Here is a 27,941-nt window from a genome sequence, read left to right on the forward strand (position 1 = left end):
TCTCTGTGCCTCTCATGAATAAATATTTAAAAAATAATAATAAATAAATAAATACATATATACATACATACAATCTTGGGGCACCTGGGTGGCTCGGTGGTTAAGCACCTGCCTTCGGCTCAAGCCATGATCCTGGGGTCCTGGGATTGAGTCCTACATCAGGCTCCCTGCATGGAGCCTGCTTCTCCCTCTACCTATGTCTCTGCCTCTCTCTGTCTATCTCATGAATCACTAAATAAAATATTTAAAAAATAATAATAAAATAAATAAATATAATCTTTTAAAAAACCACAAAAAACAAACCTAAGCCACCTTGAAAGTAGATCCTATAACCCCAGTCAGTCCCTGGAGGACTGCTGCTCTGGCAGACTTGAGTGTACCCTCACAACAGACCCTGGATGGTACCACCCAGCTGACCTGCTCCCCAATTCTTGATCCTCAGAAACCATAGGATAAACAATTCTTGTTGTAAGTCACTACATTCGAGGGTGGACTCATTTTACACGGCAAGACGTAACGGAAACAACCACCCTTGCCCAGCCACTTCTAGGGCCCCAGAGAGGCCATGTCCCGGTTCCAGACATGCTGTGCCTGTGCCACCCCTCTACCCACCCAGACGCCGCAGGACAGAGGCACTCCAGCCGGCCGATAAAGTGTTTGCTGTTGGGTTTTCGTTTGGCTGGTTGTGTGTACACAGTGTATACAAGTTGAGTTGTACAGAAGCCCAAGAAAGAGCAAGAGACAGAGGGTGGTCGGGAGGTAGGAGCAGAGGGGTTAGAGAGAGAGGGGCAGGGGAGAGGAGACGGATAAAAAATAGAACCACATCCAGACGACAAGGGGATAGGACGGTGGGGAGCAGACACAGACGATCGCAGTAGAAAAGGAGCGGGAGGGCCAAAGGGAGGGGACCCCCTCCACCTCCCCAGCCCCCCGCCCCAGGTATGTACAATAAATAAGATTAAAAATAATTAACAAGATGCGTCTTCCCCCCTCCCACCCGATGCCGAATGCCCTGGGGAGGGAATGGCCTTTAGCAAAGATCTTGGCCTGTGAGGGGGGGGTTGGGGGAGAGGGGGTCCCCCAGCTCTCTGAAGCCACCCCACCCCCCTCAACCATACATAGACTTTTCCTATACATTATGTACAAGGTGGAGGGGGCGGGGCTGTGGCCGTGGAGGGGGGATCAGGGCGAGATGGGGAGGGAAACCGTTACTAAATAGACATTTATACATATATATAAATAATTTCTCTGTACACCGGACAGGGGGAGGCTGGGGAGGGAGTGGAAGGAGCGTGGGAGAGGGGAGGAGTCGAACTTTGAACCCTGCCCTGTGGGGGCAGCATGGACACACCCTGACCAATGACCCCCCCCCTTCCCTGGCGACAGGGGCCTAGGGGTTAGCTCCTGAGGACACAGTTCTGTCCCAATTCTCCGTTCATGGAAGCGGTGGCTCCCCCAGGCTGGGAAGGGTCACCCGCAGCGGCTGTGGGCCTGTGCTTGGGCCAGCAGGTCGCTGAAGGAGTCGAAGAGCTGTTCCAGCCATGGCTGGTTCCGCATGCACTGCTGGACCACCTCCTCCTGACCCAGGTCCTCAGCACCGCCCTCGATGGCCAGGGTCTGCAGGGCAGTAAACAGAGCTGGGGCAAGTGGCTACCAGGGCCTGGGGAGTCTAGGGATCAATATTCCAGGGAAAGGGGGCTGGGAGCTAAACTCTTGGGTCTGGGGGAGGAGGAGGCTGTGGGCCTGGGCTCCTGAGTGTGAGAGAGGAAAGGCTGCGGGGACTGGACCCTTGCTTTGAGGGAGGAGGTGCTACGGGCTCGGGCCCCTGGGTCCAGGGCAGAGCTTGTGGGGCGGAGTCCCAGGGTGACGCGTGCTACAGATGGGCTTACCTGGTCCCGGCAGCGCAGGAAAGTGTGGTACTTATAGTGGTGGAGTGAGTGGTAGAGCGTGTAGTATCCTGACTTGTCCAGCTCAACTTTGAACTCCTGGACAGATGGAGCAGAAAAGCCTCACCCCACTGTCCAGCATAGGGCAGCCCTCCCCTACCCCTATCGCTCCCCACCCCACCCCCGTTGCCCACACAGTTCGCCCATTCCCGGCCCCACCTGGGCTCGGACCACACTCCTCTTGAGCTTGCTGAGCGTCTTGCGGTTGTAGGGTTCCCCAGCTGGCCGCAGCCGCACAGCCCCCTCCTCAGGGGAGCCCTCCCCACTCTGCTCCACTTGTAGCTGGGGGAACGTGTGCAGGGCGTCCTGTGGGAAGACGACCGGTCAGTGGGACGTCCCCCTGGACCCACACACTCCAAATCCACCACTCAGTTCTCAGATTACCAAATGATCAGATACCTCAGTTTCCCTCAGGCTACAAATCAGGAGATACTTGGGAATCTCAGACTCAGGCAGAGGAGCCTCGGACTGTCTCATGACCCCTATAATATGCTTTGTGACTCAGCCCAAGATTCTCAGAGAGCCCTAATATTCCACCCAGGATTCTCAGCCCCAGCTTAATATCCTATTCAAAACTTTGAAAGATAGCCTAAAATCCAGAATCCCCAGTGCCAGGCTGACAATCTCAGAATTCTAAACCATCCCATAATTTCTCAGATTCATCTTGATATTCTTTTTTTCTCTCTCTCTTTTTTTTTTAGATTTTATTTATTTATGAGAGACATGGAGAGAGAGACAGAGACAGAGAGAGAGAGGCAGAGGCAGAGAGAGAAGCAGGCTCCATGCAGGGAGCCGGACACAGGACTCAATACCAAGCCTCCAGGATCAGGCCCCGGGCCAAAGGCAGTGCTAAACCGCTGAGCCACTGGGGCTGCCCTCATCCTGATAGTCTACTACAGAAATGTGAACCCTAGGATGACATCCCACCCAGACCTCTCAGAAACAGACTCAACTCTCAATCCCTGAATTCTCAGTTATCCCAACATCTCACCCAGAGTTCTAGAACCAGATGGATATTTTATCCCACGTTGTCTGAGAGACTAACATCCCACCAAGAATTTTCTGAGTCAGCCTAAAATCCATCCCGGAATTCCCAGAGCCAGACCAAAATCCATCTGGAAACTTTAAGCCTAGACTCACATTCCATCCCAGAATTCTGTTGCCCTCACACTCTATCTTCTAATTCTCAGCACCACACAACGGTCCCCATCAGAATTTTCAAAGCTGCCCAAATATTCCATTCCAGAATCCTGGGCCATTCCAGAAAGGAAATTTTACGGATGACTTAATACTGAAGCCTGAGATGTTAAAAAGCCCATTCTACGACAGGGAAGCCATCAGAATCCGCTTGCCCCTGCCCCCCAGCAAGGCCTCATCCAGCTATTTTCTGTAAACTTGTGCTCCGTAAACTCTGCTGGACCTTCCTAGCTGCCCCCCCACCCCCGAGACCTCTCCACATCCACCAAATCCCTTCCATGTAGGTGTGCAAGGGTGCTAGGAATCAACTTTGCTCCTGGCCAAGCCCAATCCTTCCAATGGTTGCCCCCTCCAGGGCCTGATGCTCTGAGAGGACCTCCCTGGCTGACTTATACCCATCTCTCCCATCTCTGACCACTGGGCCCCAGACCCCTCCAGCCCAGACCCCACAAGCACCTGCAGGGCTGGGCTCAGCGACAGCCGCTTCAGGACTTTCTTCTTGTGCTCATTCAGGAGGCCGTCAATCTTCCGCATGGGTGGCAGGTACAGCTCGTCTGAAAGACCAGGAGGGGCATCAGAAGAGCTGAAGCCCTGCAATGCATGGGGGCCAAGGAGGAGTAGGGGACCTTCCTTCCCCAGGCCTCAGCTCACCATGTGTGTCCTCCAGGGCCTGGATCATGTCTGGGTCGAGAGCTGTGCTCACCAACATCTCCACATAGCTCCGGTACATCTCCCGCATCGCCCGGGTCTTCAGCAGACGCCCGGGTACCGCCCGCTCTGGGGGGAGAGATGGGACATGAGCTCATTATTCCAAGTCCATCTGAGTGAACGGGTGGCAGATGGTGTTCTAAGTACCAGGGCTGGAGAGAAATCGCTGCTCAGGGAGCTCTGAGTCCACAGGAGAAGACCAACAAGTACCAACGCGATATGCTGTAATGGTGGAGTCACAGGCATTGATTGTAATGAGTTTGGCCTGGCAATCCAGGGGAGGCTGGTTCAAGGTCACACAAGAGCTAAGTCTTAACTGATAGGAAAGAGCATTCCGGGCCAGTGAACCTCACGTTTGACTAGTTCAGTGTAGCTTCAGTAAAGTCTAAAGAAGCAGCATAATTGGTTTCCAAACCAGTGAATCCACTCAGAGAGAGCAGATCACAAAGAGCAAGACTGAGGGAGGAGGTGGGAGGTGAGAGGTGAGACTGCACAGGTCCATGTAGGTCAGACCACACAAAGCCTCCAACATGAGGTGGAGAGGACGGGGGCTTTTGCGGTGGGTACCAGGGAGCCATGGGAGAGCTATGAGGAGGAAAGGAGCAAGGGTTAAGTGTAAAAAGATGCCTCTGAGACTATGTAGGGGACGGATCAGGAGGAGGATACCAGAGGCCAGTGTAATGGACCACAATAGGAAAGGATAAGGATGGGGGTGCCTGGGCCTCTCAGTTGGTTAAGCATCTGGCTCCAGTTTAGGTTCATTTAGGTCCTGGGATCTAGCCTTGAGTCAGGCTCCCTGCTAACTTCCTCTCCCTCTGCCTGCCGCCCCCCCGGTTGTGCGCAATCTCTGTCAAAGAAATAAATAAATCTTGGGGATGCCTGGGTGGCTCAGTCGGTTCAGTGTCAGCCTTCGGTTCAGCGTCAGCCTTCGGTCCAGGTCATGACCTCAGGCTCCTGCAATACAGCCCCACATCAGGCTCCCTGCTCAGCAGGGAGTCTGCCTCTCCTCCTCCCTCTACCTCTCCCCTCTGCTTGCTCTCTCTCTCTCTCTCTCAAATAAATAAAAAATATCTTTAAAAATAAAAAATAAATAAAAATAAATAAAAATAAATAAAAATAAATAAAAATAAACAAAAAATAAAAAAAATAGGGCAGCCCCAGTGGCCCAGCAGTTTAGCGCCTGCCTTTGGCCCAGGGCGTGATCCTGAGGCCCTGGGATCGGGTCCCAGGTCGGGCTCCCTGCATGGAGCCTGCTTCTCCCTCTGCCTGTGTCTCTGCCTCTCTCTCTCTCTGTCATGAATGAATAAATAAGATCTTTAAAAAAATAATTAATTAATTAAAAATAAATAAATCTTAAAAAAAAAAAAAAGGATAAGGAAGTAGCAGGACCATAAGGGACAGGATCCAGAGATCGACGAGCAGGAAGATAGGAAGGCCAGTGTCTGACAGGGACTGCGGGAAAGAGCAGAGAGTTGGGGACAGTCAGGGCATGGGGAGGGCGCAGAGCCGGGGACTTCTCAGCTGTGGAGATGAGGGAGCAAAGAGACCTAGAGATCTGGTCTGCTAACTGAGTAGTCAGTGGGGCTGGCCCTGAGGTAGGGAAAGTAGGACAAGGAACTCAGTGGGATCTAGAGCGAGGGCTAGGGGAAAGAAACTAGTGAGGCTCACTGGGAAGCTGAGACTGCCAAGTGAGAGGTGAAGCCACAAGGCCAAGGTCAGGACATGAGGGACACTCACACAAAACCCAAGAAGGAGCATCAGGGAGAAAAGAGAAGCAGAACAGCCATGAACGGCCCTAAAACATCCCCTAGGAAGAGGCCTGAGAAATATCCATTTGACTTATCCTCACAGAGGGTCCTTGGTGACAGCCATTTGCAGGGGCCAGAGTGACCACTTGTCAGTGGCAATCACACCCCACCAGGCCTTGGCCCAAACCCTCCTATGGCTCATGTCTGGCTCAGGGTAAAATTCTTCCAGTGGGACCACAAAGCCCCAGGCCTCTTGTCCCTCCAAGATCTGGTCCTGTTCTTCCTCTGCCCTCACTTCTCACCCTCTCCTCTTACTCACTTGCTCCAGCCACTGGCCTCCTTCCTGATCCCCAGACACACCCAGCCTGGAATGTTCTCTCTCCCAGTCACCCAACCCCAACCCTGTTGCACTCAGATCTCTGCTCCAGTGTCATTTCCAGAAGCCTTCCCCAAATCCCCCACCCCCTGAAAACATCACCCTCTATACCACCTGGACCCTCTTCACCAGAAATGCTTTTTCTTAACTGCATTTAAGACTGGCCAGCCTTACGCTGACAATTTTTCACATTGTTTTGTGTTCTTGTTACATAACATGTTTATCTGATAGACTCCCCCAGCTAGACTGTAAGCTCCCATGAGGATACATATTTTTGCTTATTCTGTTCACTGCTGGAACCTCGTTCATGGCATGAAGTAGGTACTCAATAAATATGTACTGAAAGGGCTCACAGAGCCAAATGGGAGCAGACAAGAGGAAGAGAGAGGAAGGTCACTACAACGTCTCTCTAGAACTTCTATCATGAATAAAAGAAAGGAGAAAGCATCAGCTTCTGGCACATGGAGGGTCACTGCTCTCAGACAACCAAAAGGGTTAGTTCTAAGGGCTCCTGGGCTGAATGAAGGCTTTAGGACATCCAGGCATGAGTCATGCTCATCCTGCCCTAGAAGAGCTCCTGGTTGAATGGGCTGAGGGCAGACAGTCTCAGACCCATATTGACCCTTGGTAGGGTAACTGCTCCCATAAGAAGATGGGGTTCAGGGACACCTAGGTGGCTCAGTAGTTGAGCATCTGCCTTTGGCTCAGGGGGTGATCCCCACCCAGAGATCGAGTTCCATATCCGGCTTCTCGCAGGGAGCCTGCTTATCCCTCTGCCTATGTCTCTGCCTCTCTGTCTCTCATGAATAAAAATATTTATTTATTCATGAGAGACAGAGAGAGAGAGAGAGAGAGGCAGAGACACAGGCAGAGGGAGAAGCAGGCTCCACACAGGGAGCCCGATGTGGGACTCGATTCTGGGTCTCAAGGATCAGGCCCTGGGCTGAAGGCGGCGCCAAACCGCTAAGCCACCCGGGCTGCCCAATAAATAAAATCTTAAAAAAAAAAAACAAAAAACCAATGTGGTCTATCCACAAAGTGGGATATTATTCAGCCAAAACAAAGGAAGGAGGCCCTGATACATCTCACATGGATGAACCTAAAATATGTTATGCTAAGTGAAAGAAGCCAATCACAAAAGACTATATGTTGTATGATTCACTTACTCATAGTGTCCAAAACAGGTAAATCCACAGAGATTGTAAATGACAGGTCACTTAGGGCTGGGGGGAGGGGAGTATGGGGAGTGATACCCAATGGATGATACATGTTTTTTTCTTTTTTGATACATGGTTTCTTTTTGGGGTATTGAAGTGTTCTAAAATTGACTGCCAAAGTGGACAGATAAGTCTAGGACTCTACTAAAAGCCACTGATGGGATGCCTGGGTGGCCCAGCGGTTTAGCGCCGCCTTCGGCCCAAGGCATGATCCTGGAAACCCCGGATCGAGTCCCACATCGGGCTCCCTGTGTGGAGCCTGCCTCTCCCTCTGCCTGCGTCTCTGTCTCTCTCTCTCTCTGTGTCTCTCATGAATAAATAAAAGTATTTTTTAAAAATTAATTAATTAAAAAGCCACTGAATTTTATGTTGTAAGCAGGTGAACTACACAGCATGTTAATTAAACTTAACTTTGTAAATCACTTAAGAAATAGAAAAAGAGGGATCCCTGGGTGGCGCAGCGGTTTGGCGCCTGCCTTTGGCCCAGGGCGCGATCCTGGAGACCCGGGATCGAATCTCACGTCAGGCTCCCGGTGCATGGAGCCTGCTTCTTTCTCCCTCTGCCTGTGTCTCTGCCTCTCTCTCTCTCTCACTGTGTGCCTATCATAAAAAAAAAAAAAAAAAAAAAGAAATAGAAAAAGAAAATTGAGGGCCAGAGAAGGAAAGACCTGCAAATCTGGGCCTTTCTAGACCTGCCTTTAACGGTTTCCATCTGGCCTGATTTAGCATCTGCCTGCCCAGTTAAAAGACTACATTTCCCAGGCTCCCTTGCAGCCAGGTGTGGTCAAGTGACCAAGTTATGTTCAATGGGACAGGAGAGACAGGATATGGGCTACTCCCAGACCTGGTGACTTAAAAGAAAGGTCCAGCCATTCCCTGGTCCCTGAGTCCCTTCCCACTGGACTCAGGGACTGCGGCTTTGGGCCTGCTGGGCTGCTTTGGACCAGGTGCTTGAGGACAGCACGCTGGGGGAAGACAGAGCAACAAGAAGAAAGAAACCTGGGACCCTGGACAACCTGGAGAAGATGCTCTTATTTCTAGGAAACCACTACTTACACTTACATTAGGGCTTTGATGGAAAGAGAACTCTCTTGCTCTCATTTGACTGCCTTCATGCTTAGTCCCCATTAAAAGAGCTACCCCTGGGGCACCTGGGTGGCTCAGTCAGTTGGGAGCCCGGCTCTCCACTTCAGCTGGAGTCATGATCCCAGGGTCTCAGCGTTGTGAGATGGTGCCCATGCTCAGGGGGGAGTCTACTTTTCCCCTCCCTCTGCCCCTCCCCACTGTTCATGTTCCCTTTCTCTCTCTCAATTAAGTAAAATCTTTTTAAAAAGAATTAAAAAAATAAGAAATAACAGCATCTACTCTGTAGCCCTGCTATAAACATTACACAAGTTAATTTGGGTAAAGAACTTAGAGAAGATGCCCACCCCAGCTAGGGCCATATGATTGACAGTATTATTATTTTAATTTACCAATTTTGGTTGCTATCTCACCAACACTGCCTGGAAGCCTGTGGACTGCACTTACCCACACCTCCTCCTGATGCCCCGGGTTCCCTTCCCCATGCTTCCCCACCTGCCCTGTGGTTGCCCAGAGCCTCACCATCCTCGCTGGGTGCTCCTGGGGATGACTCTGAGTCCGAGGAGCTACCAGGTGGGCCCCCGCCTGCCGAGGCATTGCCTGCAGCCTCCTTCAGCCACTTCTTCCTCTTCTTGGGGGGCGGCTCAGCCTTCACCTTGGTGGGCCGGGCCTTGGGCAGCCGGGAGGTGGCAGGCTGTCCCGCAGTGAGGCTCCGCTCAGGCCGAGTCTGCCGCCCACCTGCGCTCCGCTCACCCCGCAGTGGCCGCTCCCCACGGGTCACCCGCTCCTTCTCCTTCTCCTTGTCGACAGGCCGCGGTGGAGATGGCTTCTCAGGAGCAGGGGGCTCGGGCACAGCTGTCTCGGGTGTCTGCTCTGGGGGCTTCTCGCTTATTGTCTTATCGGGAGTCTCTGGCTTAGGAGGTGGTGCCGGGGCCTTGGGAGGAGGTGCAGAGCTGCCCCCAGCAGACGCGGGGCCCTTGGCCTGCCCGGAGCGTCTGGAAGGGGACACAGGAGGGACAGCAAGCAGTCAGCAGCCCTAAGAAGCCCACCTTCTCCTCCTGAGATCCCCATCTAGCCCACAGCTCTGAGCACAGAACCAGCCTGACTTCCTGCCCTTTGTTTCTGCTGAGTGTCTGTCTCCCCCAGCCCCAGACCTGGGTCTTTCTGTTCCCCACACCCTGTGTCCGCTCTGCGGGCTTCTACTTTGTCTCTGGAAGGTTCCAGCCCCCTCTGTGCCTGTTCACCCTGCACACCACCTGCCCCACAGCCCCCACAGTACCTGACAGGCACTGGGGGCCGGTGCCAGGGTTTCCGAGCACAGACCCTCACATAATCCTTCTTGTTGACGTTTTCCAGGAACTTTACATAAAGGCGCTGATACCGGTTTTTCGCGTCCCCAAAGTACCCCAAATACTATGGAGAGAAAGAGGTACGTGAGGAATACCTTCATCCATTGCAGCCAGGCAGGCTGATAGATACCTAAGATTCCCCTCCAACCCCACCCCGACCCCGGACAGCAGCTGCCAGAGCCTGCTGGATGTGGAAACCCCCTTCTGGATGCCCCCTAGACTAGGGGTGAATCACAGCCATGCATGATGGGGGACCCTGGGCTTTTGGCCACCACTCCCTCTAGGCTTCCCCCAGTCCTCATGACTCCCTGCAGGCTTACGTTACTGGTAGCACAAAACTGCCGCTGCCCGTCCTTGATCTCTGGAGTGAATTTCTGCAGCAGGGCTTTCTGCACTCGCCAGATGGGTGGGGGCTCCCGCCCCGTCTGCAATGCCAGCTGAAGAGGGGTGCAGTGAGGCCAGCAAGGTCAGCCCTCATTCCTGCCCTTCCCGCCCCCAATTCCAGATCCGAGGTCCCCCTTTCTCTATCCTCTTAGAGAAAAGGGCATTCTCACGAACAAATATCAATGAATACTGGCAGGCACATATCTTCTGGCCCTATGATGTTCTCAGTCCCAGGGAGGCCGCTGGCATCTGGCCATGTCCTCCCGTGGCTTACCCAATGCTCTCAAACAAGCCGTGTGTTCTTGTGCTACCAAGTTTTAGTTATCACAACTTTACGGCACCAGGCCTCTGTGGTGATTTAAAGTAATGACAGCTCCTGAGCACCCAGCCACCATTTTCCAGATACTGCGCTGGACCCCAGGGACAGTGGGGACAGTGGTGAATGAGATTGACATCGCCTTGGCCAAGGTCTCTGTTACAGAGACAAGACAGACAAGCAAATAAAACAGGGTGAGGTTGTGGCTTGTGCCAAGAATAGGCAGGTGACAATTTATCCGAGACCACTTATTTCATCTACCTCTCTACAACTAGGCTTGCACAGTAATATGAGGCTCCCCCATCTCCATTCCAACACTCAGATAACCTCCCCACCCTGAGAGACTTGTGTGACCCCCAGCTGGACACTGGAAACTGAAGGATATGGGACAGACCCCACGTCTAATCTGGGGAGCAAGGGGAGTAGCAGGAGAGCCAGACACGGCACAATGACATCCCAGGTAATGGGCACACTAACAGCAGACCCCCAGACACTACCGAAGCCTCAAAGAAGGACCTCAGATGCAATCTGAATCCAAGAATGCTTCCTAGAAGACGTGACATCTGAGTAAGTCCTGGAAGGACAATGTCTTCTGTGAGGGGGCTAAGGAATGACAAAGGACAACACAGTAAATCGTGTGATGGGCATCTGGGTGGCTCAGTCAGATGAGCATCCTGGTTTTGGCTCAGATCATGATCTCTGAGTCATGAAATCACGCCCCACATCGGGCTCAACACTCAGTGCAGGGCAGCCCCAGTGGTGCAGCGGTTTAGCGCCGCCTGCAGCCCAGGGCGTGATCTGGAGACCCTGGATTGAGTCCCACGTCAGGCTCTCTGCATGGAGCCTGCTTCTCCCTCTGTGTCTCTGCCTCTCTCTCTCTCTGCATCTCTATGAATAAATAAATAAAATCTTTAAAAATAAAACAAAACAGTGCAGAGTTGGCTTATCCCTCCCTCTGCTCTTCCTCCCACTCCCCCATGCAGTCTCTCTCTCATGAATGAATGAATGAATGAATGAATGAATTAAATCTTAAAAACAAAAAAGATGCAGCAAGAAATGTGTACCAGGTATTGTGATAACCTACAGGTGAATGAAAGTTACTCCTGGCATTCAAGGAAATTACATTCAAGTGATAAACAGGATTCAGATGACAATTCCAATTGACTGGTCATGGTTGAACACCAGGCTCAGCAGGAGAAGTGCAGAGATCAATTAATGATGTCTGCCACTGGCAGCAGCTGTAACCCTGGGGTCTGTGTGCCAACTATCCACTGCCTACTCTTAGTTTGGGTTAGTTGTTTTCACATCCACAATTTTCTCTGTGTCCCTCAGATCAACGAGGGGAGTGAAAAGAAGGGATTACAATAACCTGATGACAATGAGGTCTAAAAAGGTTCCTGGTTTACGTTTCAAGAGGCAGGATGAGACAGTGTTGCAGGTGCCCTGGCCCCAAGTCCTTTCCTCCAGGCCACCATACAGTTCCCAGTCCTCCCTCCTGGTGACCTTAGGGAGCCAGGTCAGAGGCCCAAGGATTGAGAAATTCCTTTCAGACCACATCCTGCTCTGCTCCGAAACCTTCCAAGGCCCCTAGTACAGACTCTACAGTCTGACACAGTGAGACTTTGCCTCAGTTTCCTTTCTCTTCTCCTGCCCCTGCCCGGCAGGCCATCCAGACCCCTCCTAGTTCAGCAGATAAACCCCAGACTTTCTGATCCCTGGGTTTTTGCATTTGCAGTGCTGCCTCCCCACAAAGCGGGTGCTTTTTTCCATCTCAATGTTACTATGACCTTCCCCATTCTAGTCTCAGAAGCCTGTGAGAAAGCCATCAGAGTAACTCTCCCAGCCAGGGGAGACCAACTCCACCCCTGTCTCCTCCCACTACCCAATTGGCCTCCTCTAAGGAACTGGCAGATTCTCTAGCTGTACTCAGGCCCCTTGGCTCACCACATCCCAACTGAATTTGGTGGTTTTCCCAAAACCACTCTTCCTCCCTGCAGTCATCAGGCCCAACCTCTGGCATCATCCTTGTCTGATCTCCAACCAGGGCCAGTTAGTCCTCAGGCTGTCCCTCCCGCCTCTCCTGTCAATCATATCCTTGGCCACACCCACTCCCCCTCACTAGGGAAGCTAAGCCACCCACAGGCCCTGCCCCATGGAAGCCACAGCTGATTGGAGGAGATATGACCAGACAGCCAATCAACAGGCAAATCATTAATCCCATCTTGGCCCCAAATGCTGAGCTGGACCAATCAGATTCTCTTCTGGGAATTTGAATTCTTGAGAACCAGAGACCAAGGGCAGTTAAGCAGCAGGATGTGAATGAGCTAGAAGCACTTAGTGGGATAGTAGTAAGAAAACTTTGGGGCACCTGGGTGGCTCAGTCGTTAAGCATTTGACTCTTGATCTTAGCTCAGGTCTTGATCTCAGGGTTGTGAGTTCAAGCCCTGCATTGGGCTACATGCTGGGTATGGAGCCTACTTTAAAAAAAAAAAAAAAGCTTCATGGTCCATTAACCCAGGAGGAAGTCAGTACCACAGGACTGCAGTGGTAGACTGCAATCAGGCCTAGACACCTCCCCAGCCACCTCCCTGCTGGCCAGGGGCCCAAGCAGCTGCCAGCTTTCTGCCTTGAAAGAGGACTTTCAAGCAGGCGCCCATTGATCTCACCCCAGCATGACCTGGCACCTGCTCATCTTCCCAGACTCAGTGCTCACCATCCAGCCACTCAACCTCTTGAATCCCTACACATCACAAGTACACCGTGTTTTTGTTCACAACACAAACGTTGCACGATGTTCCCTCCACCTGAACTGCCCTCCCTCTACTTTTCTCCACCCAACAACCTCTTACACGCTACATCCTGCTAAATCTTCCACATCTCCAAGAACTGGGAGTTAATATTATATGTCCCATTTTATAGGTGAGGAAGCTGAAGCAGAGAGGAGACTAGCCTTGTGCTAATTCGGCTGCCTTGAATATGTTCCATGAGTATAAAATAAATATACACAGAATTTCAAAGACTTGATATGCAAAGAATGTAAAACATCTCATTAGCTTTTTCTTGTTGATTACATGCTCAAATGACTGTTTCAAATAAGCTGTGTTAAAGAAAATACACTGCTGTAGCTAATCTCCCCCATTTTTAAACTTTTTAAATTCTCTATTCTTTTGGTCTTTTAAGAAGTCTCCACGCCCAATGTGGGGCTTGAACTCAGGACCCTGAGATCAAGAGTTGTGTCTCTACCAACTGAGCCAGCCAGGCGCCTCTGACTTTTTAAACACGGATACAAGAAAGTTCAAAATGATGTATACAGCTCATGATGTTTCTATTTAGCTACCACTGTTCTAGAACCAACTATGACCTGTTGCCCATTTTCACAGATCTATAAGCTAAGAACAGTTCCTAATTTTTAAAGGATTATAAAAACAAAGCAAGAATATGTAGCAGAGACCCTGTGACCAGTAAAGCTTAAAATATTGACTAGCCGGCCCTTAAAAGAAAAAAATTCACAAGTTTTGCAGAGATGAACAACCAAAGCAATGCTTATAGGACACCCACTATGTGCCACCCAAGGTTCCTCGGAGCACTCAACAAGCTTTAATGTCTGGATCCTCCTGTTACCTGAGGGAGGTACTAATATGATCACCCCTATTTTGTAAATAAGGAAATTCAATGATCAGGAAGGGTCGACACCAGCCCAGAAACAGCAGGGATTTAATCCAGTCAGGTTAACGCCAAAACTGGGCTCTTGGTAACAATGCCACCAGCCTGCCCTGACCCCAAGCACACAAACGAGTCTTCAATGTGTACAGGAGCAATTCAGGCCTGGGGCTGTGTTTTCCCCCCATTGTAATACATACTCGTGTTGTATTTTAAGCATCTGAGTCCTTGCCCCGGCCTTGTGCCAGCTGGGAGGTGGTGTCAGATGGCTGTGGCTCCAATCCCAGTTCAGCACCCACCAGCCGAGTGAGTCCCTCTCTCTGGACGTGAATTTCCTCATCTGTAAAAGCCCTGTTCTTTTAGCCCAGTGCTGGATGCCCAGCCACATCTGCCACTTCCATTGTCAATGTTTGATAGAATGTACACAGAGACGAACCCTTGGATGGTTCACCGGTTGAGCATCTGCATTTGGCTCAGGTCATGATCCGGGGTCCTGGGATCGAGTCCCGCATCCCTCCCTCATAGGAGGGAGCCTACTTCTCCCTCTGCCTATGTCTCTGACTCTCTCTCTCTGTCTCTCAAAATAAATAAATAAAATCTTTTTTTTTTTTTTTTTAAAGAATGTATAGAGAAAGGCTAAATCTGGTGCCTAGAGCCCAGGATCCTGGGGCCAACAGGTCCTGAGCCATGAAAGTCTAGGAAGGCTACTTTAGCTCTCTGCACCTCAGTTTCCTTCCCAGTAAAACGGGAAGAGTAATCCCTATCACTAAAGGTGATTATAAAGATAAAATTTAGGGATGCCTGAGTGGTTCAGTTGGTTAAGCCTCTGCCTTCCGCTCATGTCATGATTGCGGGGTCCTGGGATTAAGCTACACGTTGGGCTTCCAGCTCAGCAGGGAGCCCGCTTCTCCTTCTCCCTCTACACCCCCCCGCCACCGCTCTCTCTCTACTTACATGAGAGTGCGTACCCGTGTATGCTCATGCTTTCTCTTTCTCAAATAAATAAAATCTTACAAGAAATAAATAAAAACTTGGAGACAGCAGTGAATGTTGCACAACAATGCGAATACGCTTAATGCCACTGAATGATACATTTAAAAATGGTCAGAATGATAAATTTCAGGGTGTGTAAAGGGTTACTACAATTAAAATAAAAAAAGGAGGGGAGCACCTGGGTGGCTCGATTGGTAGGGCATGCGACTCTCTTTTTTTTCTTTCCTTTTTTAAAGATTTTATTTATTTATTCATGAGAGACACAGAGAGAGAGAGAGGCAGAGACACAGGCAGAGGGAGAAGCAGGCCCCATGCAGGGAGCCCGACACAAGACTCAATCCAGGACCCCAGGATCATGCCCTGAGCCAACCACTGAGCCACCCAGGTGTCCCTAAATTTTTTTAAATTAATTTTAAAAAGTTAAGAATGACAGAAAGAAAGAAAGAAAGAAAGAAAGAAAGAAAGAAAGAAAGAAGAAAGAAAGAAAGAAAAGAAAAGAAAAGAAAAGAAAAGAAAAGAAAAGAAAAGAAAAGAAAAGAAAAAGATCAAACTCAATTCTGACTGTGATGTGTCCCAAATCCTGTCTTGGGGAGTTGGAAGCTGTTCTTATCGTTGCTGTTCATTCAATATCTTCCTCTCTCGTCCCAGTTGATGATACAGCCTCAGAAGTCACAAAGTTAAAATGAAACAACATGGGACGCAAGAGTGGTACAATCAGTTAAGCGTCTGACTCTTAGTTTTGGCTCAGGTCATGATCTCAGGGTCGTGTGATTGAGCCTGGCATCAATGCTGAGCACAGAGCCTACTTGAGATTTTTTTCCTCACTCTCCCTCTGCCCCTCACTGCTGTGCACTCTCTCTCCCACTCTCTCTAAAATAAAGACTTTTTCCCCTGTCTCCCTCCAAAAAGGAAATAATGTACACAAGATATACTATGGGAGTGAGAAGGACCATTAGGGATACAGAAGGAGGGACCAGGGAGTCTTGTGATTGCTGTGTGGGGTATTTGGAACATGTCTATTCACCCTAGCATTTCACTTTGTAATTCCCTAATATACCTTTTACCAGTGTTCTTTTGGGTGAAGCAACCACCATGCGAAAAAAATGACAAGGTATGGATAATAATACATGATGTCTGGAACTGGTAGGGTAAGGCAGGGGGCAGAATGTGCCAGAACAACAAAGCAGGACTAGCCACAGAGGTGATGATGGTGGAAGCTAAGTAATGGATACAGTCCTATTATTCTATTTGCTCTGCTTTTTCTACAATAAGACAGCGATTAAACATCACATAGTAAAAGACACATTAAGTTCATGTCACAGAACATACCAAGTAACAAAGCATAACAACAGTTGTTAACCTTATAATTATCCATCTCATGATACCTCCATCTGAAGAAACAATACCCCAAAATAAATTAAACATGATAATGTATTTCAAGGGCCAAACATGTTCCTGGCCCACAGTCAATACCCAATCCACAACCATGACTAATATAAAGAAAGGCCCTAGTCTTTGGTGTCACCATAAAGGTGACAATGGCTTGCCAACCTACCATGCACTCGCTCAGCTTTGTGTTTTGGGAGACGCACCTGATGCCACCTACCCCTGTGCTATGCTATTAATCCTCTGATCCAAATCTATCTGTCCAATGAACCAAGTACAGCAGAGGTCAGCAAACTTTTTCTGTAATGGAGCAGATCAGATTTTTGGGTTGGTGGGTCAGCTAGGCTCTGCCTAAATTACCTCACTCTGCCATCGCATGGGAAAAGCAGCCCTAGAAGATTTTAAATGCATGGGCATGAATTGTGTGCCAATAAAACTTTATTTATAAAAATAGTGCCTGGATTCAGCCCAGGAAGGCCACAATTTGCCAACCCTTGGAGTAGAGAGTAACTCGATGCAAAGAATGGGCTGATCTGCAAAAAGAGTTTAAGATGTGGCCTGATAGTCTCAAATCCTTGGCTACTAAATTTCCAGATTATGCGTGTGTACGTGTATCCACAGATACATTTTAACAATGTTTCACGTTTCACCATTATTCCATATACTGCAAAGTAGTCTCCTTCTCTTGGCTGGTGGGCTTAAATTACAAGCTTCACTGCAACCAGCACCTGCCTTGTTCTTTACTGGAACCCCAGCACCCAGAATATCTGTAATACACGCCAGCAATGCAGTTTTCTTACAGGACCTACCCCCGCCCCCCAATCTCTGAGCCTCGCGCATGCTCTGCACGTTCCAGCCCCATCAGCCTGCGAACTCAGGAGGGGTTCCTCTGCCAGCACCCGGCCTCCATCAGATGGAGCACCTGATGGCAGGTGCTCCATCACCCGCCCCCCTCGGCCGCCACGGGGTCCCGGTTTCAGACTGGGCGCAGAGGACTCACCTTGAGCGAAGGGATGTCTTCGGCGCGGATGACGAACTCGTCTCGCTCCCGGAAGATGCCCTCCCCGCCGCTCTCGCCAGCCTCCTCGTCGGTCTCCCCGCACACCGCCGCCGTTTCCTGCTTCTTGGCCAGGTGCAGGGGCCGGGCGTCGGGCGGCTCCGGCTCCTCGGGGGACGGGGCTGCGGGCTCCTCGGGCACGACGGCGGGGGCGGGGGCGGTGGTAGCCGCCGGGGGTGGCGGTGGGGCCGGAGGCGAGGGCAGGGGCGGTGGGGCTGGCGGTGAGCTGGGGACCGGGGCCACCAGCGGAGGCGGCGAGGGCAGGGCTGGCGGAGGGGGTGGCGGGGGCGGTGGTAGCGGCTGTGGCGTCGGGGCAGGGGGCGGCGAGGGTGGTGGCTTCTCCTCCAGCAGCGGGGGCTCTGGCGAGGGTGGGGGGAAGCGAGAGGGACGTCAGGGCAGACCCCACAGTGAGGTCCCCGAGGCCCCAAGGTTTGCGGCCAATGTCAATCAGTGTCTGCTCCCAGCCTTTTGGGCTCCTCTCTTCTCCAGGGCCCCAACATAGTCCTCTTACTGTTCTGCACCCCCGCATCCCTTTGGATCAACCAGAGTTGTTTTCCTTCAACTCACACCCCAACACCCATCTGTGCTTCCAATGCCACTCAGTCCCTTCTTACTCTTCTGCTGTTGCACTTGGTCCTATCAAAGTTCATGTCTGACCCTGATCACCTGTCCCATCCCCTCCCCCCCCCTTTTTTTTGAAAAATTTTAAAGTAATCTCTACACCCAACGTGGGATGTGAACCTACAAACCCCTAGATCAAGAGTAGCATGCTCCACGGACTGAGCCAGCCAGGCTCTGTAGCCTTCCCAGACTTTTCATACCTACTTTTGTCCCCAGACAGCCACAGGAAGCCCACGTTCCATTAACTTCTTTCTCCAATGTCCTAATAAGCCTCCCTACCCAGATATGGTGCTCTGCCCTCCCCATCTTTTCCTCACCTCTACATACTGTCCCCTTCTGTCCCTTACTGTGGTCTAATACCATGACTTGATGTCCCTCCATCAAAATCAGTTGTCCCTCATCCCACCACATCCTTCAACGTGTCCCACCCCAGTCTATCTCCTCCTTGTCGCCCCAAGTCCCTCCAAAGCTCCCTGCCCTGCCCTGGCTCCTAGTCTCTGAGTGCCATTCACCATCCCTAGCACCTCTTCTCCTGTCCCTTTCTATGCCAATAGCCCCTCAACTCACCCAAAACCCTTCTGCTGCGTCAACGTCCCTCCCTGAGACCCCTTCCCAGCTCCAGTGGTAATTCTGAGTCCCTGTAACCTGGAAACCTGTGCCTGATGTCCAGTTTAGTCCCAGAACACCTCCTAGATGCTTCAAAGCCCTTGCTGACTCTCCCCTCCAATTTTTATCTTCCCTCCCAATTCCCCAATCATTCCCTCTGCGCCTCTACCTCCCCATTTCCTGCTCAGGGGTCTTGTCCTCCTCCATCCAAGATCTTCCCTGCCCTTTCCTTCAACCACTCTCTACTCTAGGCTTCATTTATGCCCTCTGCTTCCCATAAACTCCCCATGGGTTTTATTAACATGCCCCTCTAACGTCTTAAAGTACCTCCTAACTTCTAAAACCGCTTCTTCTCCACCCCAGTGTTTTTAGTTATGAGCCTTACTGACCCTTCCAAGGTCCTTATACCCAATGCTCGCTCCCATTTCAGCAAATCCTGATACTCTGTTCAGAAGCCCCCAGCATTTCTTACTGCTGCCCTGACGCCTCCCTTCAGCTCGCACCCTCTGGCTTCCTTGCTCCCCATTTTCCACTTTCTACAATCTCCTAGAAGTCCTCTCCATTCCCTAGAACATCTTGGAGCCCTTAAGCCCCCTCATTAACTGCCTCAAACACCCTTCTCCTAATCGATGCCTCTATTCCACGCCCATCAAAGAACATTAAGGTTTGTCCAAAGGCTCTCTCAGGACAGCATCCAGACCCTGCTGTACCCCCAGCCTTTCCCTTCTACCACCACAAAAGACCCCTACTAATTAATGTTCCAGTCTCTCTTTAAACTATCCTCCTCCCCAAGTCTCTCCCTACAGCCCCCAATACATCTTTTTGCCATTTACCATACCTCTCTCAACCCTAGCTCATTCTCAGGCCCCATATCACCTGCTGGTTTTACAGGCTCTCTCAGCACCATGTCATCCACCTGTCCCCATCACTTAACCTGCTCTGTCTCTCAGCATTCTCCAGATCCCACCTCAGGGCACCTTAGCCCACTTAGCATCTGTGGGCAAATTAGAAAATGATGCCTTTCTCAAAATACTTGTTTGCCCTCAATTGGCAAATTACCTTTGTAAACACAAAACAACTTCATCTACAACGTGAATGATGCCTCTTAAACAAAGCACAACCTGCACAACTGTACCCAGCAGCCTCAATAACAGTAAAGCCCCAGCCTGGCCCCAAAGTGTCTTCCCAGAGCTCACCGGGTGTGCCATTGCTGCTGGCACTAGGGAGCCCCGGGAGAGGGGGGGGGCCTGGCACCACAGCTTCAGTTGCCAAGGAGGGCACATCTGGGGTGGAAGTGTCCTTAGGCCCGGCGAGGGGTGGGTCGTCAAGCGCAGAGATGGCTGAGGAGATGCTCTCCTGCAGGTCCCGGTTCTTGGCCACGGAGTCTTCTTCATCCGAGGAGAAGGAGGGCAGCGTCTCCAGGTTGCGTTTCAGCTCCTCATCCAGCCGCTTGCAGGGCGAAGGGCAGCCCAGCCCAAGCCCCTCGCTCTCAGCCGCCTCCAGCGCACCTCCCAGCCCAAAGGCTCCAGCAGGAGGCGGGTGTGGCACAGTGGGGGCGGCAGGAGGCTGCGGCTGCAGGCCCCGGGCTGGCACTGAGGGCGGCACGCTCTTGGGGGGGCTGAGTGGGGGTGTCAGGCCGGCCTGGTAGAGTGGTGGATGACGCTTGCCTGACTTGAGGAAGTCCAGGAAGGAGGCCATGAAGCCGGACTTCATCTCTGGCTGCTTCTCCTCCACCTCCTTGATCTTGGCCTCGATCTTCTCCCGTGTCAGGCTGGAGTCCAGGCTGTTGTGGTCAGTGCCAGAGACGGCATCGCCGGATGAGGCTCCCAGGCCCTCGCCGGCCTTCGGCACGGACAGCTTGATCTAGATGTTGGGGCAGAAGGGAGTCAGGATCCACTACAGTGGGGTCCCCGAGTCCCCTCCCTGCTCAGAGCCAGAGCACAGGACCCAAACCCTTACTTAAGACCTAGGTCAAATTCACACTTTCAGCCTGTGGAGCCCCACAATTTGAGCCGACAGACCCCTTCCCTTACGTTCTAGCAGGATAGGACTGGAATTCCTCCCTCAGCACTCACTGATCCTTCTGCTTCCAGCCCAGGAATTCAGCCTCCAGACTCTCCTCCCACAAAACCCACGAATCCAGAAACCTGCAATCGCTAGTCATTTAAGACCTAGAACCTAAGGCCCAAGCTCCAAAACCCTTTGCCTCCCTCTAAAACCCCGAAGTCTCAATTCTCAGAGCTCTCCAATGGCAGGAGCCTGGAATCTCCTCAAAGTTTCAGGAATATAAACCACAGCCCCCACTGCACCCAAGGAGTGTGGCCCCAGGCCTTTGCTATCTCTAAATTTTAGCCACCCCGACCCCAATCCCCCTCACCTTAAGTGGTTTCAGGGGCTCCAGCCGTGTGCCCCCTGCCTCCTCAGGCTTTCTGCCCCGGCCCCGGCCCCGGCCCCGAGGCTTCTTGGCCCCATCAGCGGGCGTGGAGGCTGAGGCTGGCCCTGCAGTGGTAGGGACCTCCAGAGGGCGGATCCGGGGCCTCCCCCGGGGCCGGGGTGGGCCATCACGCTTAGCCTTTGTGGGCTTGCGGCCACGGCGCCTGGGGCCATCAGGGCCTGGGTTGGGTGGACAGAAGTCGATGTCACCCAGGGGTGAGAGGGCTGGGCGGGAGCGACAGCTGGACACCAGGTCAGGCAGGCGCCGAGGGTTGAGGCGGATGTCAGCGGGCACATCGGCCTTGTCCTCATCCGCCTCAAACTCGTACTCCTGAGCATACAGCTTCTTGGGTGTCTGGAAGGGTGGGTCACGGCGCCGTAGTAGGTGGAAAGAGGACGTCTTGAGCAGCTTCTTTGGCTTGGTAGAGCAGAAGATGGGCGAGGTCAGGCCTCCCTTGGGCTCTGAGGCAGGCGGCGGCGGCGGAGGGGGTGGAGGGGGCGGAGGGGCCGCCTGGTGTGGCCCACTCTGGATCAGGCCCAGAGGCTCGGCATTGACTGTGGAGGGCAGCTCAGGTGGTTTGTTGGGGTCCAGGCCCAGGCCTGGCGTCTCAGGCCCAGCTCCAGATGCCCGACTGGGGCAGTAGGGCCCATAGGGGTCATAGGCAGGGGGGCCTGGAGGCGGCCCAGTACCCGCCTTGGGATCACCCTCGTCCTCGGGTGGCCCTGCCTTGCCATAGTCATCCGCTGCACCACCGCCAAACATCTCCTCCATGGTGGGAAAGAAGCTGCGCTCCTCATCTTGGAGCAAGGAGTCAGGAAAACAGATGGACGTGAGTGGCACAAAGCGGGGAGCCTTGGTGCCCTGCGGGCTGGGGCTGCGATAGGCACCTGAGGGATCCTTGCCCTCGGTATTAGGTGGGCCTACGCCAGTGTCACCAGGCCCCGGGGGCAGCGGTTCCAGGGCCCCAAGCAATTCCTGCATGGCTCCTGGTGGCTCCAGACTCTCCTCAGGTCGCAGGCGGGGGCTGGGGGCACCAGGCTCCAGGCCATGGCTTCGGAGGTGGGCCTCAAGCTGGAGGGGCATGGGTGGCGGGGGTGGGGGCGGTGGCGGTGGCGGCTGGGGGGCCCCGTCACGGGTAGCTGGCTCAAGGAGATGAACACCAACTTTGGGGGCACTGGGAGAGGGGCTGGGGGCGTGGCTGAGGACTGAGGGGAGCAATTGCGGGGGAGGAGGAGGAGGCAGCACCAGTGGGAGGTCAGGGCCCCCAGCCTCCAGGAGGAGGCTGTGGGGTGTGGGCTGGGCAGGCTGAGCTGTGGGAGGTGGGGGTGGTGGGCTCTTTTGGAGAAAGGCCCCCAGCTCCTTGGCACCTGCCCCATAGTGGACAACTGAGGTGGCCAGCCCCTCTGGGGTCTCACCGCCCCGTTCTGGCCCCTTCTTCTTCTCCTTCAGCCTCCCCAGGCCCAGCTCCAGGGCTGCTGTGGCACCCTCATCGAGGCTGGCACTAGTACGGATGACACTCTGCAGGTGATACCTCTGGGGGTCTTCCTTGGCCAGCTCATAGGGTGTGCCCGGTGGTCCCCCGGCCCCACCACTACCCCCAAGTCCCTTGGAGGCATCCGTTGCCCCATCTTCACCCACCAGGCCGTCTGCCCCTGAGGTCCGCGGGGGGCTAGGTGCCTGCAGGAGATGCTGGATGAGGAATTCCTCATCTTCTGTGCGCTCGGCAGGAGGCCCTCCAGGGCCAGCCAGCAGCTCCGAGCCATCCCCTTTGCCTTTGTAGCCACCTGCTCCGGCTGTGTAGCTGCCGGCTCCCGGAGGCGCCAGGAATGGGGCTGAGGCCAGGACGGAACTCAGGTACTTGCCAGGGGCTCCTGGAGAGCCGACTCCAGGCGGGCGGCCGGGGGCAGGCGGTGACTGAAGTGGGCGGATGATGTGAGAAGGGCTGGCCTCTCCACCACCCCCCAGTGAGCTGGGCCCCCAGCCACCACCATGACCCGAGAGCGCTGGGGAATGGCCAGTACTGTAGCTGAGCGAGGGGCTGGCTGTGGGCAGCCCCTGGGAGTGGGCAGCTGGCCCTGGGTATGGCTCACCCTGAACCCCATACAGCTGCCCCTGCAGCTGATCCGGGGAGTAGCTCTGACACGTGGCTAGGCCAGGAGGCGGCGGACCACTGGGAGGCTGTGGGGGCCCCCCTGAGTAGCTAGGGCCTTTGCTCAAGTCCTGTGCTTGACCCCCTCCAAACCCTTGCCCGTAGGCCTGGGGTCCTAGAAGCCCTTGGGGCTGACCAGGGGAATAGGCTTGGCCCCCTGCCCCACCAGCCCCAGAGGCCTTCCCAGTGGCATAGGCTGCTGCCGGCCCACCCAGACTCTGGCATTTGGGTGTGGCAGTTGAACGGGGTGGTGGGGGCCTGTTGGCACCGCCCGCAGCTGCTCCATAACCGCCTTTGCCCGTCTTGTAACCGGGCGACTGAATGATGGGACGGTAACCTCCACCACCACCCCCTGCTCCACCTCCTCCAGCAGCCTCAGGGCCCGCAGCCCGGCCCGATGCCCCAGCCGTAGCCCCACTGGGCCCAGCCTTGCTAGGCTCACCAGCACCGGGGGAGGGCTCCCCACCGCCCAGGGGGCTGCAGGCCAGGTTAGCCCTGTGGCCCATGGAGGGATAGCTGCCTCCACAGCTCAGGTAGTGCTGGAGGGCATGGGCTGGTGGCGGAGGCGGTGGGGGCTGGGCACTGGCTGGCCGCTGGTAGTGCTTGATGACGGTGTCCTGGCGGGGCAGGGCCCGTTCGGGCGGCGGGGGGCCTGGGGCAGCACCCGAGAAGTTGTACAGCTGTGGGGAGGACTGTTCGGCAGCGGCGGCAGCAGCGGAAGAGGAAGCCAGCAGATTGAACTGAGTCGGGAGGTGGCGGGGAGGTGGAGGGGGGTCTGGGGGGCCGGGGCGGTAAGGAGGGGTCTGGGCCGGACCAAGACCTGCGGGCCCCAGGACACCGCCCCCCGCCAGGCGCTCGAAGCCCAGCGAGGATGGCACCGTGGGTGCCTGTGAGGGCTTCAGGTGCAACACGTCATGAGGGGACAGGAGCCCATTAGCTGGGGGACTGAACGGGGGGTCTTGGAGGCTGAGGGATGAGGGTACTGGGAAGGGGCGGCTGCCGAAGGAAGCCGGGTGCTGGTAGGCTGACAGGGCAGAGGAGGATGGAAAGGTGCTGGAACCCGGCAGGGCGCCTGAAATGAAGAGCTCCGTGGGGCCTGGCGTGTGCATGGCTGGGGATGATGAAAAAGACCATAGGTCAGGGTGGACTACATGCCAGCCCCACCCTGGTCCTTCTGGGCCGACACTGGGCTTACCTGTTTGCCAGGAAGGACTGCGGAACTGGGAGAGGAGAGAGGAGGCAGAGGGGCCAGGCTGGGGGCCCCGGGACTCCAGGGCTGAGATGAGGTTCATGACGGAGGCGTCTGGCCCTGCTGACCCTGCGTGGTGGAGGCCAGTGTCGAATAGTCCAGAGAGGCCTGGCCAAGGACAAGGGGGTAGAGTCAGCTAAGTGGGCTGTCAGGCACAGTTGAAAGGGAAAAGGAAGAGGTCAAAAGCAAGTTGGGTCAGGGCAAAGAAGTAAAGGGGGGAGATTCAAAGAGGATAAAGTGAACACAGCCAAGCTAAGGAAACAGGGCCGAGGACAATGAGGGAAAAGGCAGCCAAGAAGCAGGATGAAGTGCACTCCAATAGTAAAGGAGCCCAGGAGAGGAAAGGTAGGCAGAGAAATACAAAAAAACAGAATCGAAGGAAGTGGGTGCAACAGGACAGAGTTCTTATGGGGGGTGGGGGAGACACAAAAGGATGTGGGCAATTCTAGTAAGGAAGGGGAAAGGATGGGGTAACCGGGGCCGCTTAGAAGGACCCGTGGACAGGCAGAAAGGGGTTGAGTCAAAGAAGGAGGATCCAGGGAGGGGGGAAAAATTAAAAATTGTAAGGAGAAAAGGAAAGGAGCCACTCAGGAAAGTTAAAGATCAAATGGGACAATATAATCTTGCAGGCTCACCCAGGAAGAAGGGAACCAATCAGAAGAGAAAGAGGTAAGGACTACAGGGGTTAAGAACTGATGGGGAGGGTAAATCTAGGGGAAAAAGGGGGGGGGGGGTCCAAAGACTTACAACCAATCAGCAAAAAAGGAATCAGGAAGAACGAATTCAGAGAACCAAGGAGCCAAGAGGATGGGCAAACCCAGAGGGAAAGGATTGGGGTGGGATAGATAGGAGGAAAAGCCTGGAAGAGAAGGTGGGATTTGGGGGCTGAGGGGGACGGGGCCAATTGGAGAGAAAGAGGCGGGGCCAGAGACAAGGGTGGACGAATCCAGCGTGAAATTGAGCAGGGACCAGCAGCCTCAGAGGCAGCCAATCAGAGGAGAGGCAGCAAGGGGCGGGACAAGACGCAGGGCACGGCCAATTAGGAGGGGTGGAACTTTCAGGAGCCAACCAGCTGCCTCGGAGGGAGGGCCAGCCCAGACGGGGCAGGACGGGGGCCGTACCTGCCGGGTGGTGGTTGGTGGCATAGCTTTGCAGTGGGTGGGGGGCCGCGTAGGCCTGGCGGTGTAAGATGTCGGTCTCGGGGTGCGAGGTCCTGGAGCTGCCATAGACCAAGCTAGGGGGAAGGGAGAGATGTTAGGGTGTCCTCCGAAGCTACCCTAGGAGAAGGGAACTCAGCAAATCCCCCGGGGTGTTGGGGGTAAATCTTCCAGCTGACTGGGGGTTATCCTAAGGAACTTTGGACCCTAAAGGAAAGAAGGCAAGGCAATCGGGGTACCCAACGAAAAGAGCAATGAAACATTCCCCACTCGAGTCCCCCATGAATAGAGCCAGAGAGTCTCACGTTTACAAACAGCCAAGCACAGCGACGAGACAAACAAGAGGGTGAAGAGTCAGAGGAAGTGCCTCAAGTTTAAATTGTGAAAGGTATGGACCTCCTACCGAGCCCACCCCCTGCCCCAGGACACAAGGCCCTAGGGTCAACCTGAGAGGTGCATAAGGACGCCCACTCTACTGCAGACACGTGGGAACACATGGCCCTGAACCTCACAGAGTGGTGCAAACTGAGTTTGGAGCAGGAGATAGGCTGTTCCCCAAACTGCTGGGATGGGGGTTGGGGAAGGGATAGGACTAAGGGAAAGTACCAGGTACAAGTGCGAACATGAACAACGTCCATCCCCTGGGGTTGAGGTTCAAATGCATGGGCCCTCGCAAAGCCAGGTATGTGTGCAAACGACTATCCAGCTCACCCGTGGGGAAGGAAACATACAGAGCGGTAAGTCCCAAATGGAAAATCCTAACACATGTGGGGTCATGCCCAGCCAAGGTGGGAAACCCAGGGGGCGGGGGAGGGGTAGGGGACAGGTGAAGAGTGAGGGCAGGACATAAACAGCAAGAAAGGGGTTGATTCGCAGGTGAGCAGTCTACCAACTAAACACGAACAGGGCCCACGCTCACACACACAACCACACACCAGGGAAACATCTGAATCTTCCCTTGCAAAGGCCCCAATTCATGGCTCGGACTCAAGAGGTCAAGTACTCCACTCCCCGCCATCAGCTAGGATTCTCTGCCTTTGGGGGTGGGGGAGCTAAAGGGGGTGTGTCTCAGATTCCAGGACCCCCCCCCTTACACACACAGAACCCCAGCTTGGGAAGGGGGCGGGGCCCCGTGCCCACTCTGCGCGCGGAATTTCGGGGGGGGGGCCGAGTTGCGCGGCCTCGCGCAGTCCCGGAACAATAGGACGGGAGGGGGGGTGCCCCCCAGGTCTGCGTTCTAATTCTCCTTTCCATCCCACCTTTGCAAGAGCGGAGCCCCCGGCGCAGGGACGAGGGATCAGCAAGCCGGGAATCCAAGGATGGGGGGAAATCCAGGCCTTGCTTCGCCAGTCCCTCCCACCTTCCCAGGGCCTTTCCGTCCGAAATTGTTTTGCACCCCCATTTTCCCGCTGCATCTCTCCCTTTGCATGCCGGAGCTGGCTTTGGCGGAGTTTGCAATTTGCAAACTGGGGCGGCGGCGTTGTTGCAAACCGAGGAAGGCCGCTCCCTTGCAAGCCGGCGGGGAGTTTGCGATGCACGCGTCGCCAGGCGGGCCAGGCCCGGCCCGGCTGGGCCCCCACCCCTTGGCCCCTTCCTCCAGGCCACCCTCGGCTCCTTACCTAGCTTTCGCTGACCTCTCGTAACTCCATCCCGCCCCGGCGCCGAGCGGGTCCCCGAAGCCGGCGCTGGGGTAGTTCCTGTCCATGAATTGGCCGCGGTGGAAATTGGGGGGAGGGGGAGGGAGGGAGGGAGGGAGGGGGCGCGCGCGCGCTCTCCTCCACCGCCGCTCCCTCCGCTGCTGCTTTTTTTTCCCCTCTCTCTCTCTCTCTCTCTCTCTCTTTTTCTTTGCAGCCGCCGAAAGGCCCGGGAAGGCCCCGGGCTGGGGAGGGAGGGGGCAGGGGCGGAGGGGCGGGCAAGGGAGGGGGTGCAGCCGCCGAGCCAAGGAGGGGGGAAGGGGGGTTCCCCCTGGAGGGAAAGGGGGGTAGGAGGGACCCCGCTGTCTCCGCCTTTGCCCCGGCGCTTGCAAGAGAGAAGGGAGGGCGCGCGCTCAGGAGGGGGCGTCCCGGGCGGCCCCGGGGTGGGTGCGGGCGCTGGGTGCTCGCTCTCTCGCCGCCGCCGCCGCCGCCTCCTCCTCCTCTGCGCTCACGGTGCAGCCATCTTTGCACAAGGCGGCTGGGGGAGGGGGGAGGGGAAGGGGGGGCGGGCGGCGGGGTGTCTGGCTGCGCTCCGCTTCCTCCCACAATCCCGTGCAAATGCAAAAAAAAAAAAAAAAGAGAGAGAGAGAGAGAGATACAGAGCGCTAGCA

General features: G+C 54.3%; 1 protein-coding gene across 1 annotated transcript; it reads right to left on the reverse strand.

The window, feature by feature from the left end:
* Nucleotides 1-649: 649 nt before the first annotated feature.
* PRR12 (proline rich 12) lies at nucleotides 650-27,379 on the reverse strand. Its single transcript, XM_038528224.1, has 14 exons — nucleotides 27,256-27,379; nucleotides 25,601-25,713; nucleotides 24,426-24,587; nucleotides 21,025-24,341; nucleotides 19,844-20,510; nucleotides 17,364-17,779; nucleotides 9,945-10,061; nucleotides 9,555-9,688; nucleotides 8,798-9,270; nucleotides 3,795-3,920; nucleotides 3,600-3,697; nucleotides 2,106-2,252; nucleotides 1,890-1,985; nucleotides 650-1,617 (listed from the first exon to the last, which is right to left on the reverse strand). Exons 1-14 carry the CDS (start codon nucleotides 27,339-27,341, stop codon nucleotides 1,471-1,473), a joined length of 6,099 nt encoding a protein of 2,032 aa, XP_038384152.1. The 5' UTR covers nucleotides 27,342-27,379; the 3' UTR covers nucleotides 650-1,470.
* Between the last annotated feature and the right edge of the window lie 562 nt (nucleotides 27,380-27,941).

Source organism: Canis lupus, chromosome 1 (genome assembly GCF_011100685.1).
Source record: "Canis lupus familiaris isolate Mischka breed German Shepherd chromosome 1, alternate assembly UU_Cfam_GSD_1.0, whole genome shotgun sequence".
NCBI lineage: Eukaryota > Metazoa > Chordata > Mammalia > Carnivora > Canidae > Canis > Canis lupus.